At 32.9% G+C, this 19,266-nt stretch overlaps 1 protein-coding gene across 19 annotated transcripts in view; it reads right to left on the minus strand.

The window, feature by feature from the left end:
* LOC126892901 (MAP/microtubule affinity-regulating kinase 3-like) overlaps positions 1-19,266 on the minus strand; it is a 592,659-nt gene that overhangs the window by 184,903 nt on the left and 388,490 nt on the right. For all 19 annotated transcript variants that reach the window (XM_050662736.1, XM_050662738.1, XM_050662745.1 and 16 more), the window contains 2 exons: positions 13,226-13,459; positions 347-567 (listed from right to left, as the gene is read on the minus strand). In XM_050662736.1, coding sequence (XP_050518693.1) covers positions 347-567; positions 13,226-13,459 — 455 coding nt within the window. The remainder of the gene's footprint in view (positions 1-346; positions 568-13,225; positions 13,460-19,266) is intronic.

The following is a 19,266-nucleotide window of genomic DNA, read 5'->3' on the forward strand; positions in this document are numbered from 1 at the left end:
CCAGGTTTTACCCAAGGTACTCACTTTTATTCAGGTTGAACATGGGGCCTATAGACATTTTTTAAAATGTCTAGTTGTTCTCGCCGGCGCTGGGTCTCGAACCTCGGCCTACCAGCAGGCAAGTCAGACATGCTACCGCCTGAGCTATCCGGGCTCTAATATGCAGATTATAAATCAACTATGTAAGTAAAATGAATTCTTTAAAAAGTTTTAAGTTTAGAGCTGTTAAAGGTAGTGTATATTTGCCAGGTCTGTACTAAGGACATTATTAACCAGATTTTTTTATTTGGAATTTGTTGTGTGAAGAATACATAGTATTTCGTAAATTTGAATATGATCTGCTTACCTGTGTATAATTCTTTTTTGATGGCAGTATTGTACTGCAGAGACGATTTGCCTAAACTTCGCTCGCGCCTCCTTTTCCTTCATCCTACCGTGCAGAACGAGGTAATCGAAGACTTCTCCGCCGGACGCGTATTCCATAACCAGGTACAAAGTTTTCTCCGTTTCGATCACTTGAAAGAGTTTCACTATATTCGGATGGTCTAACATTTTCATTATTCTTACCTGAAAAACAAAATCGGAAAATAATGAAAAATGACGAATATGTAAAGGTGGACTGAATGAGGTCCGACAACGTAAACAATTTAATTATTAAACATCCAAATGCATTACAATATTTACATCAATTACTGCAGAAGTTTGCACTTTAAGTTTTGATAAACAAGACTTTCAAAAGAGCTTCTTACAAATCATGAATTAAATGTTAAACTTTAAAATTATTGTAACCAAGTTCAATACTTGGACTAACTCTTGACAAAAGATTAACATGGAAGCCGCACCAGAGAACAAGGACCACACTTGGTGGTCCTTGTTCTCTGGCCGCACATTCAAGTCAAGAAATCCCACATAAACATCAAAATACGAAAATAAGGTAGCTTATGGGTTCAAAATCAAAACTCAGTATTAAAAATAAACTGTTCCTGTATAAATCTATCTTCTTCTTACGGTACCTTATCTTTAAGAACGTTGGTCATTACATTTGCCCATTTAATCTTATTTGCAGCCGCCTTGAATAGTTCTATGGAGGTCATATTCGTCAATTGTCGTAGGTTTTTAAGCCAAGAGTTGCGTATTCTTCCTGGTACTCTTTTGCTATTGATTTTGCGTAATTCATACTTTTGATTTCTTACGATGTGACCAAAATATTGTTTTTCGTTCTTTTGTTATAAGGATAAGCTCCCTTTCCTTATTCATCCTCCGCAAGAGTTCCGCATTTGTCGTATGGCTCAAGTAGGATATTCTGAGCAGTTTACGGTAACACCAGAGTTCGAATGTTTGGATTCTTTTTTGTGTTGCTTCTGTCATTGTCCAGACTTCAACAACATAGAGCAAGGTGGAGAAAACATCTTCTTTCCTCTTCTTTTAGCCCATTTCTATCCAACTTTGGACATAGGCCTTCCCCAAATCTTTCCATTTCCGTCTGTCCTTGGCTGCGTTTTTCCAGTTAGTTCCTGCAGCTTTAACAATATCGTCCTTCCATCGCATCTGAGGTCTTCCTCTTCTTCCTGTCCACGGTCTCCAGTTTTGTATTTCAGCATTCCATCTTTTATCTTCCTGTCTCGCATTGTGGATGTTATATGTTCCTGTTATATGTTCAGTTACATTTTTTACTTTGGTTTTCTCTCTTATCCACTTGTTTGATTTTCTGTGTTGTAGTTTTATTCCCAACATGGATCTTTCCATTTTTCGCTGAGTTATTTCAATTTTGTTTATGTTGGCCTTTGTTAATGTCCATGTTTCTGAGCCATACGTCAGAACAGGAAGGATGCACTGGTCAAATACACGGGTTTTTAGGTACTGTTGTATCTTTGTACTTTTTAGTATCCACCTTAACTTTCCAAATGCTGCCCACGCCAATCAGATTCTTTTCTGTATTTCAATTGTTTGCTCTCTTTATTAGCTTTGATTATTTGACCCAGGTATATAATATATTCGTCAACAACCTCAATATTGACATTATTTTTATTTACATTTATTCTGTCGTTTGCATTTGTCATGATTTTAGTTTTACTCATGTTCATTTTTAATCCTATCTTCTCCGATGCGTGTGCTAGTTGAGTCAGCATTGTGGCTAATTCTCTTGGTTGGTTGTAATAAGGACAACATCATCGCAATATCTGAGGTGATCGAGATTCTTCCCGTTTATGTTGATACTCATGTCTTCCCATTCCAGTTCTTTAAAGACGTCTTCCAGAGCTAAGGTGAAGAGTTTTGGGGATATTACATCTCCTTGTCTTACGCTTCTACGTATTTCTATGGGATTAGTTTTGTTTGTTTTATTTTCCCATTCGACTGTTAGGGCGGTCAATGAGGGTATTTGGCTCCGAATTCCATCCTACTACATCGATTTACTTGATATTTTCACAGTAAGTAGGGAATAGCTCAAGGAACAAAGTCTACCCTATGCCGATGTTCGCTTTTATTTTGGGGGTGATTCCCATCCCTTCTCAGGGGTGAAAAATGTTTTGGTTAAAATAGCCACGGAAGAGGCTAGAGAACCTAATTTTAAGCAAAAACTGTTCTATAATTATTTTTTGAAAACTCAATACTTTTTGAGTTATTCGTGGTTGAAAATTGGCGATTTTCATTGAAAAATGACACCTTTTCGGACGGATTTTTGCGAATACCTTAAAAACTATGCATCTAACAAAAAAACTATATAAAATATTTCTGTAGGTTATAAAAAAACAAAGAGATTTGTCCTTCATAAATCTTATAGTTAAAATACAAAGAGGGATATGGTAGGGAAGCTGAGTTTGATTTTTTGCTGCATGCTCAAATCGGTGTATTCAACTTGAAATAACAGAGAAGCTGTCGATTTTAGGTGTATAATAATACTAATAACTTTTGTAGTGCTTGAAAAGACCTTTAAAATGAGCAATGCTAAATGCCGATTACATTCAAACTAAGCGAGATATTCTGCAAAAAAATTGATGACTAATGTATTTTAAGAAGAAATGAAAAGTATATTTAACCCCTCATCCATCAGAATTTAAATACATCGTTTTCATTCTACAATACTTTTTATTATAGTGTTATTTCTATGTTCAAAAAGTTGGACTGGATTAAAATGAATTGTTTTTGGAAAAAATAAGATCAAATTATAGAGCGCATTTTTATATTTTCTTAAAATCTTCCTTTTCCTCCATGTAACTCGAAAAAGATAAGAGGTACGAAAAAAAGATACCACACAAAAATGTAGGGCTTTTTCAGATAAAAATTTCATTTTTGTTTTCTATTACTGTATCTCTTATCATTTTCAAGTTACATAGAGAAAAAGGAAGATTTTTAAGAAAATTTAAAAATGCGCTCTATAATTTGATCTTTTTTTTTTCGAAAACCATTCATTTTCAACCCGTCCAACTTTTTGAACATAGAAATAACACTATAATAAAAGGTATTGTGGAAGGAAAACGATGTATTTACATTTTGGTGGATGGGGGTTAAAATTACTTCTCATTTTTTCTTAAAATACATTAGTTATCAATTTTTTTTGCAGCATATCTCGCTTAGTTTTAACGTAATGGACCTTTAATATAACTCACTTTAAAGGTATTTTCAAGCACTACAAATGGTATTAGTAGCATTATACACCTAAAATCGACCGTTTCTCTGTTATTTCAAGTTGAATACACCAATTTGAGAATGTACCAAAAAAACAAACTATTTTCACCTACCATATGTCTTTTTGTGTTATAACAAGAAGATTTGTGAAGGGAAGTGTCCCTTTGTTTTTTTTATAACCTACAAAAATAGTTAATATAGTTTTTTTAGTTAGATGCATAGTTTTTAAGGTATTCGCAAAAAACCGTTCGAAGAGGTATTATGTTTCAATGAAAATGGCCAATTTTCAACCACGAATATCTAAAAAAATATTGAGTTTAAAAAAAAATATATAGAACAGTTTTTGCTTAGAATTCGGTTCTCTAGCGAATTCCGTGGTAATTTTAACCAAAAATTTTTCCACCCCTAAGAAGGGGTGGGAACCACCCCCAAGATAAAAGCACACATCAGCATAGCGTAGACTTTGAATTAGGAGATAAGTAGAGGCTAGGCCCAAAATTTCATTAAAATTTATGCAGTAGGATAGAATTCGGAGGTACAGTTCACCAAGAATAGCTGAAAGTCTGAAATTCTAACTGCCTGCGCGAACAATGAAGTGAGAACGCACTCGGAAGGAAAAAGATAGCCTGTACGGTACGCGCGGGTGAACTTTAAAATATAGGTACAATTGGAGACAAAATATAGAAACGTAAAGTTTGAATAGTTTCTAATAGGTCCCGTACACAATTATTATTACTGTCATTACTTCTCTTCAGTATATTTGTAGTATTTTTTTACAAAGTGAGATGTAATAAAATAGATCCAACAAAAACCGCTTGTGTTGCTATAAATTATGGCATTATAAACCAAAAATTATATTTTTATATTGACTATTTATACTTTATATTACCATTATATTGACCAAAAGGTTTCGGAGAAAAAGGGCGTAAGCAGTAGGGTAATAAAGTAGTAATAAAATCGTCTATTGCAATACTAAATAGAAATTAGATGTTCGGTCCCGGTGAAGCATAAATATGGTGTCTTTGTAAATACCAGTACCTTTTGTTAAAAGAGATATTTATAACCTTTCTCTTTCTCGTATCCATTTCCATAGCATTTGTCGTCATCGTTTTATTCAGTCCACACAAACTTTTCACTAATTTAAAATCAAAACTGACATTTTTTTCAGCGACATATTGCTTCATAGAAGCCCATACTAACTCTATAGGATTCAAATCCGGATAATATCTTGGGTAACCGTAAAACTGAATGTCCTTTATCTCGAGTATTTTGTCAATTTCATAGGTTTTAAACAAAGGTTTGTGTAATTTTATAATGTCGTATAATTCAAATTTCAAAATGTCATCTGTAAAGGAAATATTTCGCGTTGTCAGCCACTGCTGCATTTCTGCTTTCCTGGAAGATATAGTTGGACATTTCTCAGTTTGTACGTTGTGATACGGTGCATTATCAATCACTAAAACGCTGTTAGGGGGCAAAGGTATCAGTTTATCCTGAAGCCACTTTTTGTAATTGTCGTAGTTCATTGCATCATGATAATCTCCTGTTTTTCTAGTAGCTTTGTAGCGCAGATAAGAGTTTTTAACAAAACCACTTTCACCTCCAGCATGCACTATCACAAGCATCTGTCCTTTAGATACTGGTTTTTGTATGCCCTTGTTTGAACTATCAGACCAGCTCTTTTGGTAGGTATGAGATGAATGGACGTATGTTTCATCCATGTATATAATTGGGCGATTTGCGTTCCTGTAACGTTTCATACTACGTAAGAAATTCAGTTTAGATGTTGAATATTGGGCTTTTTCATTAATAATTTTCTATTAGTTCTGGTTTTTCGCCAACGAAATCCCATCTTTCTAATTACTGTTCGTAGGCTTTCTATGGAACCTGAGTAGTTGTACTCCTCTGCAAATGTTCTGTGTATGCGTTTCACAGTTGGGACTTGTTTTTGTGTTATACAAAAATCCATTATATAACGTCGAAGACGCCCTATATCAAAATCGTCCAAGCACGTTTTTGAAGCGCTTTTTTTTCTCTTTTTGTTTGGAGTTACAAATGAGGAATATTCGCCATCTTTAATTAATTGCATTTCCCGAGCAATTTTTTGAACGCTGCTTAAACTAACACCTGTTGCCAATACCACACGTTCCTGCACTTTTTTCAAATCTCTACACGGTTCATTGTTTTTCGCTTCATTTATCATAAAATGAATCACGTTTGCTATCACTTCCCGTGTCTGATTATTTAAAACTTTTCCCTTCAGATTCGATTTAAACAAAATTTGCAAATTTTAAATTGATTCTCCTTTGCGGTTCGTACTTACAAAAAATATTTCGCAGACTGTACCGACTTGTTCACATTACAAACGGTAGATATTAAGTGAACGCTCAGTGCTCAGTGGCTCAGTGCGAGATCCGTCGGATGACGAATGCGCATCATGGGCGTGGTTATTTTCAGACTTTCAGCTATTCTTGGTGAACTTGTAATATCCGATTCTTGCTCCCATTGACTGGCGTATGTTATAGTTGCTGTTTTATAGATGTTATGTAAGAGTTGCTTGTACCTGGAGTCTATTCTGCTGTTATTTAGAGCTTTTTCTATCGCCCATATCTCGACACTATCGAATGCTTTTTCATAGTCAATAGTCTACATAGCACTTAAAGTGCAAGTATTCTAGTTCTCGCATTACCCAGCTGGCGATTACATAGAACTTTTTCATTTGGTAAAACACTGTATTGTCCTTTTCATGAGCATTTTTCAGTGCGTAACAAATGATAGGAAAAAGGGTAAGTCCGTGATAATACACATTTATGACATTTATTCTAACATGTCATTTTAGTTAAATCTGACAGTTGTTACATTTTATTTTCAATTTGGAATAAAAACAAATCAAATGTGTTTCTTGCATTTATAAAATGGTATTTTCTTTGATTTGTATAGTCTTATAAATTATACAGATTATATTTGTAATATTATTATCTAATTAAAAAAAAATATTTTTTTTATTATGGCGCCATCTATCGACAACTAGAATAACTAGAATAAATGTTATAAATGTCACCGACGAAATGTAATCACCGACGTGCCTTTTTTCTGTCACATACAATTTAATGCGTTAGAAAGAAATCGAAAAACTGTGACGCACTGAAAGATGATCATGAGAAAAAGAGTACGTGCCTTTTCCAGACGTGTTCTTATCTCTAGTGAGTGGTTCCAAGTTTCATCAAGATTACTTCCAAAGTACGTTATTCTTGTTACTCTTTCCAGATCTGTTCCTTCTGTTTTGGTGCTTGCTGATGACCATCGTTTTTGTCTTCTTTGTGTTCAATTTCATTCCAAATTCTCTACAGGCTGTCGTTACTCGGTCCATTAGACGTTGCAATACTTCAGCATTATCTGCCGGAATGACCGTGTCATCAGCGTATCGCAGATTATTTATACATTGCCTGTTGATAATTATACCATCCGAGGTGCCTTCCAAAGCTTTCTTAAATATCTTTTCAGACTAAACGTTGAACAGCAAAGGTGACAGGACACATCCCTGTCTTACTTCCTTCTCGATATTGATTTTTCCAGATTTTTCGCTTTTTAATCTTATTTTAGCCTTTTGCTCTTGGTAGAGGTTTGAAATTAAGTCTTTATCGTCGATATTACATGACCTTAAAATATCTGTTAGTTTTATCATGTTTTACCAAGTCAAAAGCCTTCTGAAAGTCTATACACAAGTACACATCAGAATCGACGTATCTACATCTTCCAACTAGCACACGTATTGAAAAAAAGCTTCTCTTGTTCCGAAGCCATTCTTAAAACCAAATTGAGTTTGACCAGTGTGTTCTTCTAGTTTATTGTATACTCTATTGCAGTGGTGCTCAAAGAGTCGATCACAATCGACCGGTCGATCGCCAAAGTTTTTGAAGTCGATTGCCATTCACGGAAAAATACAAATGGAAAAGATATTATGTCTGCTATCAAAGAAGTCCTGTTGTAACGTCCAACGGTTACTATTATGCGGCTATCTCCGCAATGTTCATTACTTAACGTGAAACGCTCTATAGACGTATCTAAATCATGGGAAAGATTTGGAAAGCAAAGTAGTTAAAAGTGATACTATGAAGTGTATAATATACTTTTCTTTGCAATTTGACGACTCAACCGATATTAATGATACCGCCCAGTTGAGTATTTTTATTCGGATGGTATTTTATAATATGTTGGCTAAAGAAGAATTGTTAACAACGCCTCTGAAACATAGGCATAACCAGGGTGGGTTTGGGGGGTTATAACCCCCCATTGGGATGGACTTTGAGCTCTATACGCTTAACACCATACCCCTCAGAGACCTTCCAGTAGTTGTAACCCCTCCCTTTCCAGTAGTTGTAACCCCCCCCCCCTTAGGATCATCCTGGTTACGCCTATGCTCTGAAAGAAAAAAAAATTGCGGAGAAGATATATTATACAATGTTTTGTTTTTTAATTTTGTAAAACAATAGGAGCTAACGATTTACAAACTAGTGTGTATTACAACAGATGGTGCATCATCCATGACTGGCGTTAACAATGGATGTGTTGCACTGTGGCGAGCTAACGATGACTGTCCATCGTTTTTTCATTTCATTGCGTCATTCACCAGCAAGTTTTGTGTTCCAAAATTTTAAATATGAAAGACGTCATGAAGATGACAACAAAAATTGTGAATTCAATCAGGGCGCGAAGCTTGCAACGACGTCTTTTTAAAGCGCAATTGAAAGCTAGCGACTCTGCGGAACACACTGATTTACTTTTGCATACATATGTGAGGTGGTTGAGCCGTGGAAAATTTTTAGATAGGCTCTAGGAGTTACTTTTCAAAATAATTTGTTTTCTAGAAGAGCGAGGGAACGACGCTCATCTACTTCAAAACCAAAAAATGACTCAGTGATCTGGCTTTCGTATCAGATTTAGCAAATCATTCGAACCTCTTAAATTTGGAACTACAGGATAAAAATAAAACAATTATTATCGATGTGATGAACACAGTACCTATGTACATTCTTTTATCGACAAATTGAAATTATTGATTAATCAATTGAACAGAAAGGATTTAAACAACTTTCCATCGTTGAAAAAAAGGGTAACCCTCATCTGAATTATGTTTATTATTAGGAGACTGAGCTGCAAGCAGTTCGTAGTGAGTTTGATAGACGCTTCGCTGATTTTAAAAATCACAGATATTGTAATATTTATGTCTAATAAATTTTCTTGTCAAATGATGAAAAAAATTGCCACTGAAATCTCCATTACTTTCAATTAGATTCAATCAGCTAATTTCCGTCCAAAATGAGGTACTGAAAATAATGTCGGATATATCTTTAATCCACAGCGACCAATACGAAATTTTTTTGCCTTTTATATCGCCAGACAAATATCCGTCTTTGAGGCAAGTAGCTCGCAGTTCACAGCATTTTTGGATCAACATACTTGTGTCAGTCTGCATTTCCCCAAATTAAGGTAGTAAAATCAAAGTATCGTAATCGGCTAATTGATGCTTGCATTTTTGGTCCTCAGTAATTACGTAGGTACCATCATAATATGAAAAACTTATGGATGATACGCAGTGCCATGCATCAACATCCAAATAAAATTAAGATGAAAAACATGATTTTAATTACGACTCTCTGTAGTTACAACTTTTTATCAAATAGAAATGTACAATGAAGTGTTTCATTTGCAAAAAAATTTTTAACTATCAGTCGATCGTTGGAAGCTTGAAGTTTATGTGGTAGATCCCACGCAGTACCACTGAGTAAGTCTGAGCACCACTGCTCTATTGGGTATTATTCATAGGGAAAACTTCAGCATATGATTCATCAAGCTAATAATCCTATGGTCTTCACATTTTTCTGAGTTTCCCCTCATTGGTAGTTGTATAAACACCCATGTCAGCCAATCATTTGGTATTATGCCTATTTCGTATATTTTGGTAAACATAACATCTTCATCACTTCGATGTGTCCGTCTAATAATATCGTTATTGTTTCAATTTGGATATTATCTTCCCGTTACAGCTTTACCGTTATTTGTTAATTTGTTTTGTTGCTTTGATAATTTCTCCTGTATAAATGTATCCTGTATAAATCTATGATAAAACCAATTTGGACCTATAGTGTCCAACTCTGGGGTTATTAAAATCAAGATAATACAAAGAGTCTAATAAAAAATATTGAGAATGACATTTAAAACGCTCTGGTATGTAAGCAATAAAACCCTACACGAGGACTCTGTACATTTGGTAGAGGAAGAAATTCGAAGCATCACAAAGAACTACCTTGATGGACTAAGAAGTCATCCAAATAATGAAGCAATAATGCTAAACGCTCCTCCCGGATTTGCAAGACGATTAAAGGAATTATGGCCAACAGATTTAATAAATTAAATTAATATAATATGATCTAATGTAAAAAAAATATATCAGGAGGGTTGCCATGGGGCAGCTTCTCCCTAATGTATTTAACACTCAAGCTATTTACTTAAAGCTTCGATAAAGCAGATTTTAAATTGTAAAGCAGATGTAATAAAAAAATATATAAATCTGTTTTTTCTGTTATGTATTCTTTTTAGTCAATTAAAAGTTTTTTTTTGCTTGGACTATAGTAATTCAGCCAGTCTCAATCAAAATAAATGTACATATTAAAGATATTGCCAGTTAGTGAAACATGGTTATTATAATATTATTACAATTTGTTACTTCTTATTTTACCTACAGCTAATGTACATACTATGTTAATAAATACTATCAATAACAGTGCCGTTTTAACATAACTTCGGGCCCTGGGCACTGGATATTTAGGGGCCCTCTTAATTGCTAGTCGTTGTCAGTTTTTTTAACAAGAAAACACATGTATTAACTATAAATGTTTATTGTAAAATCTATACATACAATATTTTTTTAAAACAAACCAGAAGAGTAGCAAACGTAAAAAATATTCTAAAAAATACATTTAAAAATATAAAAAAAACAAAGTTCCACAAAACAACACATGACAAACAAAAAATATACCTATTCTGAAAATACATAAGACAAAAATTAGTTCACTCTTTTTTCTTGACTACGCATTAGCAATCTGTCATATAATACTATTAAATTCATTTGCTTCAGGTCTTCATTTTCTATAATACAATATTTTTATGCGTCTAGATTTTCTTGACCCAAATTTGGCGTTAAATATATTTTTATTCTTTTTAAAGCCAAAAAAGACCGCTCGCCTAATGCATTAGAAATTGGTATCATCAAATAAACTTACAGTAAAGGTATAATATTGGGAAATGTTGCCTTTACTTGATGGATGGCATCTAATTTTTCAAGTATTTATTCAACTTTGGCATAACGTTATAGAATGAGTAATTTCATTATGCAACTTCTCTTTGGTTCCTTTAAAAATTTTTCTTTCACCTGCTTCATCGAAAAATGTTTTTCTCTTCTTTGTTCTTTGAAGGTCAGTTGTATAGAATACGTTTGAGATATCCTCGTCGTCACAAAAAAATACTTTTGGTTCTAGTTCAATTTCGCTTAACATATTTCTTACGTCTCCAACAAATCTCAAAGTAGATGACATTAATTCTACTCCAATTGACACGTTTAAGTCCACAGTTTCTTCACGTTCACGTTTTGCTTGTTGCATTAACTCGTTCCAAATTTTTGGTCCAAATCAATGTCGATAGAGATGTCTCAGGTATCCATTTTATTCAGCATGTCTCGGCTTCATTTTAACTGCTGATTTTTTGTCTCTATTATTGCTTAACCGGAAAAATAGGTTTGATGGATCCCTAGTTTTTAAGTAAAGCACTCACAGCGTTAAAAGTTTCTACAAATTTTGTTTTATTACTTTCAAGAATTCATTGCAAATTTGGTGTGACAGATAGCTAACTGAACCTTTTCATTTATTCGCATTCCGTTGTAAATGCTGAGCTAAGAAGTTGTCAAATTTAAGCTATTATAAGCCAAGCCGCACACCAAAGAAACATGAAACGAAAAACATGAAACATGAAACGAAAAACATGTTTTATGAAAAGAAAACACTGCTAAACAAATCTCAAAGTCCGCCCACCAATGAAACGAGTGTGATTCATGCTCATGACACCTTTTTATTTTCGGAGAGTTTCATAAATGGCCGGACATATATTTGTTTAGCAGTGGTTTATTTCCATGAAACGTAATTGACGTTTCATGTTTCTTTGATTTGCGGCCTGCCTTTAAGACAACTTAAGTAATTTTCTTAAAGGACGACTCATTAAATCCTCATTGGATGGACGGAAAGCTAGTCCTTGAGAAGCAAGTAATCTAGTAGTGACAACTCTTCCTATGACATTTATCGAATTCAGCTTCGCGTTCTACTTGTTAGTTCAAGCCAGCGTCTATAACTGCAATTAATGATGATCTTGTTATTAATGTAACCATAGAGTTCCGATGAAATTTACTTTTTTCGTGAGATTCATCACTTCTTCGTAGAGCAAACTATTCAAATGTTTCCAGTGGGTCCATCCAAAATCAGTTAACTATTTTTTTCAATTGAAAATAATTTGCACGGGTACCAATAAACAGATTTAACATTTGCGTCGTATATTAGCCAATCTCTCTTTTCTTTGCCTCCATTGGGGTTTCCTCTATAAACGTTGCTTTCATTTAATCTTCTATGTATAATAAGCTTTGTCTCCATCTTTACCATCATTTTTTTACAAATTTCTAAGGAATCACTTTTTGTTTTAAAATGTATCACAGTTATTATAAAGTCATCAGTATTAAAATCAGACTATTTCGAAATCGCAGGTATTTCGTCGTATTTTCCTCTATTTACTTTTTTATTAATAAAAGGAACGGGTCCCTACGGGCCCTTCCGGGGCCCGGGCCCCTGGGCGGCCGCCCCAAGCGCCCAGTGCATAAACCGGCACTGATCAATAAATTATACTTAATGTTTATCAAGAACACAGTGTATACATTTTACAAATAAAAATCTTCATGTTAATATTTAAAATAATTGCATTATTTTTTGTATTTTTTTTTTGTTTTTTTTGTCACTACGATAAGATGTCAAGCCGGTTCAACACCTCGGAGGTTTCAATCCTCTTAGTGATTTTTTTACTTTAATTTTTTTTTATAATTTTTTGTTGTATTTTTTAGTTATTAGATTATTTTAGATAGTAGATTTTTTTAATTTAATCATTTTTTTTGTTTCATTTTTTATTTTTTTTATATATTTTTTTAATATTTATTTTTTAAACATATTTTACAAATATAACTAATTACAATAATATTTTACTATCCGACAAGAAAGATACCAAACAGTCAAATATTTTCTTTTTATTCAGTGACAGAATAAAGAGAATATTTACAGGGAGTGGGATGTTCTGGTCTATAATTTTTTTAATTAGGTGATTGGTTGGGTGTTTATGCTTTTTGCATTCAAAAAATATGTGGTTTAAGTCACTTTTAACCTCACATTCTTGACAAATATTCGAATCTAATATCTTTATTTTTTAAAAATTAGTTTGAACTTTTTAGTAAGATTTTAAGTTATCTGTCATCTTTTTATGGTAGGTACATAAATAATATGTCACTTACTTCTCTAAATAGTTTTTGGAGTGAACCAGGTGTCAACTGAGTTTTGTCGATGATCTTAATGGCCACCTCCTTGCCCGTGGGAACGTGTTTGGCCAGTTTGACTTTGGCAAAGTTTCCTTTTCCGATGGTTTTGAGTAGCTTGTATTTGCCGATGGTCGGTTCTTCTCCCACTCGCGACCTGTTCCGCATCGACGCGGAACTGCTGCGCGTTGATTCCACTGTGCTGTCATTGGTCTGTAACAAGAAAATAAATCAGTTAGATATGCATATGCAACATAAATACAACAATTTTAGCTAAAATATAAAAATGCCGAAAATATCCCTTAATACGTATTTCCTGAAAATGTGCTGTTAAGAAGAAGTTTATAGTGGTGTGCATCTACAGTTCCTATCGAGAAAAGTAGTAACTGTGTTATAATAATGAAATAAGACTGTTGTATTTGCCCTTGTCCTCAACATAACACAAGAAACAAACTTCTGAGTGATGGATTACGAAAGACTTTGATTAATTAATCTTGTCTAATTGTCCTGACTAAACATACTAGCTAGACAGTGTGTTTTTATGTAGGAGAAAACCAGCCTTTTATAATAATTATAATCGATGAAAGATTTTAACGATTTTTTTGTTGCGTTCTAGTTTGAAAATTCAGAGCAATAACATATTTTTTATTATCGACTATTAAAACCTTTTAGTAAAAATAGAACGATAAAAAATACAGGTGCATTGCTCAATTTACTTATTTCATAACTATAAAGTATCGATTCAAATTGTTTGCTTTGTACCGATAATCATCTTTTTTTATAATAGATATAAAAGGGCCAACTTGACCTAAATTATCTGACGCCTAGGGTTTAAAGATTCAAATATTGTGTAAATAATAATAAAATATTTATGTGGAGGTGTGAAAGTGTCAATAGATATTATTGTAAACAATCCTTTTCTTATATGGCAAATTTTGCTGATTTATGAGGTAATAAAATTTACGTTTTGGGCCTTTAACAAAACTTGAATTTTTTGTCGATAAGTAAACATTGCAAAGAAATACGTACAGATCAGTACATATTAAGAAATATGTTTTGTCGATATGTTACAAAGGCTGTAACAATGGCGAATATCTTGGGACGACAATATGACGACTAGATTTAGTTGAGTTGGAGAAGTTTTTTATGTATGTTCGATCATGCTCTCGTATTATTCATGTTTATTGTAGAGTTCAGAGGCCCCTGCAGCATGAAGCTTGTGAGGGCCCCAATATATCAGGAGCCCACCTTGTCGCCTAATATAATGTAAAAATGTGTTATTCTTATATTATTTTACGCATAGGTATGTTTTAATAAAATTGTAGATATATTCGCTGATAGTAGTTCATCGCATAAAAAAATGGTAAAAATCTTCCCCTATTTAGCACCCCAAATAAAATTAATCGTTAGCGCTTTACCATTTACTTTATAAGTATTGTTTATAAAATGATCTGTAAGTTTGACCGGTTCAAAGTTCTTATTTTTGTAAAAAATTGGTTTTATAGTAATTTTTTAATCTTGGAAAAATGCTCTTTTTTTAAAAAAACTTAAAAGTATTAGTGATACAAAAATCTCAAAGAGTAAAGAAATGTAGGTTTTGCTTTTATAAATGTGTTTTATATGTTTTATTTTGTTTTTCTGTAAAGGTCGCGGCAGATTATCATGCTCGAATCGTTTCCGGCATGTAGCGTATTCTCCGAAAAACCTGATTTTACAAAGATACGATACGTTCCGGAAAGTCTGAATTGTTCACATTCAAAACCATTAAAATCAATATTTATCGGAAACTAAACGCTACGTGCCGGAAACTATACGTGCATGATAATATTTAGAAATCTTAAGACAAAAATTGGTTAAGATATGGCTATTCAAAATTTTTATAAACTCGTAATTAGTGCTCCTTCAAGCACTTTCAACGCGAACTCTTTCAAAAATAAGCACTTTGAACCGGTGAAACCTACAGGTCATAAAAAAAGTTAAGTGATTTGTAAAGCTAAACAGAAGATTTTTAGGATTTTTTTACCAAAAAAGGGGTTAACTTTATTTTGAGCATAACTAGTTTAGCTGGTAGAAAATTTTATAAAAAATGAAAATAAAGCTTTTTTAAACCCTTTAAAAAAGTTTTAATGAGTTTTCCCCGAAAAGTGTTTCATTTTTGGGTTATTTACGTTTAAATATTTGATTTAGAATTTGACGAATAAGAACAATTTTTCATGAGCTATAACTTTGCTTTTACTGGGTCGATAGACTTCATTTATTTCATTTTCTATAAGCTACATTTTTGCTAAGAATATTTTTTTTGGCCAAATACTTACTTTTTGAGTTATTTACGAAAAACCGTCCAAAAACGTGTTTTTTTTTTTGTTGAAATACGAACATATTCACTAGCAAATAACTCGAAAAGTGTTGACTTGACCACTTTGGTGGTGACACTGAAAATTACACGGTATCGTCGAATTTCACATTTATTTACTGGGCTATAACACATATAAGAATTTGTTACACAACTCGCATTTAGTAATTTTTTAAAGGAGGCCCCATTTCCAATTCTGCAGGAGGGCCCCGACGGAGTTTGTTACGCTACTGGCTAAAGTCTATGTTCATAGAGTTTCGTACATACCTACTCCTATAGAGAGAAATGAACATATTTTGCTAATAATGGAAAATATAATCTCAATTATAAAAATTAAACAAAATTTCATTGTCCCCCCTTATACACATGATAAATAGTTAAATAGTTTCCAATGCTTCCAGAACATAAACATTCGAAATCCGGAAATATTAATTAGATACTTAAAATGTCGTTATTAAAATTTGCATAGTGACTTCCATATACAGAATGGCACCAAATAGACAAAACAACCCATTTAAAATTGGACCCATTCATCTAAATGCAATAAATAACAGTCTAACTACTGATATAATCGATCGAATTTACATAAATGATATAGTACCGAGGCACCATCGTACCACCTTGAAGTACGCCCTCGTGGAGTTCTTTGTAGCGCCTACTGGATCATTCGTAAATAACTATATACTGTACACGTACACGTACACTATTATAATAGTGCACGTATTGTACCGTATTATAATTTTTGCAATTTGGTATAAACACATTGTGCTTGTAGAACATTTGGTGTAGAGGAAGAGATCTGTGTATATTTTAATTTTAATGATGAACATAAGTCACAAATTGATAAAGACAACAATGATATATTAACTTCACGGATTAAATACAAAATACGTCGTTTTTAAAGACTTCATTTGTTACCTATATCCTATATATCATTAAGAATATTTTACTTCCATTGGACAGGTGCTATTATTATACAGAGTGGGCCAAAGAAAAGAGTCCACCTCGATATTTGGCAGTATTTATTAGATTTTAAGGAAATAATGAAACAGGTCGATTTTTGATCGACCTTGAAGGTGAAGGGGGACACATTTTTACGGTATTGTACCCTCGGAGATCCGTGGAAAAAATTTACACCCAAAATAACAACATTCAGTTTGGCAACACTGTGTGAATGTTGATATAGTCTGTTCGCTAAACTCAGACGCAACTTTCTAGATATTTTAGTCGGTAATTTTGCCAATTTTAGTAAAATTGGCAAAAAATAATTACTAAATAGTTAATAATCACTAAATAGTTAGTAATTTTGCCAATTTTTGCAAAATTCGCAAAAAACAAAAAAAAATATCGACTAAAATATCTAGCCAGTTGCGTCTGAGTTTAGCGAACCGACTATAGTAACAAGGTAAACAGAACTGTAATTTAGTCCAGACAAATTAATATATTTTTGTACCAACAAAAATGAGTCAACCAAATAATGTTTCACATATGATGTGCAAAATAATTTTGAATTGGTTTCTGCTAATGAGCTTGCTTTTTTTGTCATTAAAGTAGAAAAAACTTTAAAATTTATTCTTTATAATCATTATCGTCCTGTTCTCGTTTTATTATTTTCACAGTACTAATATCCGCCGAGTAATTTACAATGATTAATGCGATGTTAAAACATTTTATCGTTAGCGGCTTCTAGAGTGTCAGACATATCTTGTTTCATTGATAAAATGCACAGTCCCACCGATTTCCACTTGAACCATACATACATTTGTGATTTGTCAACCCCCTCCCTTCCACATCCCCACCCCTTATTTTTAATAGGGAATAGGGGCCGTGTGCTAGCTCATTTGAAAGGTTATTCAGTTCTCTATTCAGTAATATTAACATTGACATATTTATACAGGGTGTCCAAGAAAAATTATTTTGAATTAAATTAATTTACACAAAAAGAAGAATGTATGTAATTTATTTAACTCAAAATACATTCTACTGCTGACATAAAACAGAAAAAAATGTTTATTTGATAAATAAACATTGTTTGTTGCTTAAATTCAATATTCAACCTATCATAAGAGGCAGATGGGTGGCAGCTTGAACATTAAAATTAAGCAAAAAGCACTGTTTATTTATTAAAAAACATTTTTTTCTGTTTTGTGACAGCAGTAGAATGTATTTTGAATTAAATAAATTACATACATTCTTCTTTTTGTGTCAATCAATTTAATTAAAAAAATTCTAAAAAATTTAATTCTACAAATAATTATGTTAATGTTTATATTACTGAATAGAGAATTAAATTACCTTTCAAATGAGCTAGCACACAACCCCTATTCCCTATTTAAAAATAAGGGGTGGGGGAAGTGGAAGGGAGAGGGTTGACAAATGACAGATGTACGTACGGTAAAAATGGAGGTGGACTCTTTTACCTAAAAAAAATGTTGTTTTCAGCAATGGGATCCCTCTTTAGTCATAGTGATACTTCTTAAATTTTGACTATAGCTCTGACGATGGTTCTATGATCTATAAGCCGAAAGCGCTCAGCTAAGAATTAAATATTTTTCCACCTACCTCTAACGAAAGTATACTTTTCCGGACCTGATTGTAGGGAGCAAAGTTGTACTTTTCCTCCCTAGGAGGAAAATATTTTTCCTCCCTAGGGAGGAAAAGTAAAAGTGACGTCATGGTATTTCATTCATGAAATGTAACTTATTGACGCCCTGTACAATATCTATTTTCTATTACGTAAGTTTCTATACATTTTAACGTTTATTTATAAAACACTCTGTATTTTGCAGAATGGTAAAAAACAGTAAATTGTTATTTTGATTTAACAATGTTTACATTATTAATTTGACTTATATTTGACAGTTGACAGTTATATTGTACGTACTTGTTAGTTTTAGTTCTAATAAATTTTGTTGGTTAGTTATATAAATAAATTAAGTAAACATGAAAAAATGACTTGTTATTTGAGAAAGGTGGAAAAACCATATGTATAACATGGGAGTAAAGTGCCTTTTCCTCCCTTGAATGATTACTGCCCTCCGCTACGCGTCGGGCAGTAAACTTCATTCTCGGGAGGAAAAGTAGCACTTTCCTCCCTTGTTATACAAATAGCTATTACACACTTTTAAAATAGTTTTCTTTTGAATTCATTCATAAGATGATATTATTATGTGAAATGCAGAATCGTAACAAATTTTTCCTCTTGAAACAACAAGATCTACGTATCTCATGTGCGTAATGAAGAAACACATTTCTTAACATATTGTTGGTTAACCAAAATGTTATCGTATGTAAAAACGTAGGATTCATTATATAAATATTATGTATACTTACTTTATTTATCACTTTGTAAATCTATAACCTAGTTATTATTCAAGGTATATTATGTATACGTAAAAGCTTTAATATTCATAAATTTTGATGATTCTACAACAGCTTTTCTAAATCGTATAAGGAAAACACATTAGTATTAATAAGTTTGTCCATATTTATTTAGGATTACATATTATTATGGTGTGCAAGGCGTGAGGGATACTCACTTGTCCTCGATCAGATAGATACTTCAGTTCAGTAGCAATTAATGAGTTATCTAAATTAGATGATTGCCTATTGGTATAGTTGCCAGATTTTGATCATTCGATTCTTGAGCAACAATATTGTATTCAAT

Source organism: Diabrotica virgifera, chromosome 9 (assembly GCF_917563875.1).
Source record: "Diabrotica virgifera virgifera chromosome 9, PGI_DIABVI_V3a".
Classification (NCBI taxonomy): domain Eukaryota; kingdom Metazoa; phylum Arthropoda; class Insecta; order Coleoptera; family Chrysomelidae; genus Diabrotica; species Diabrotica virgifera.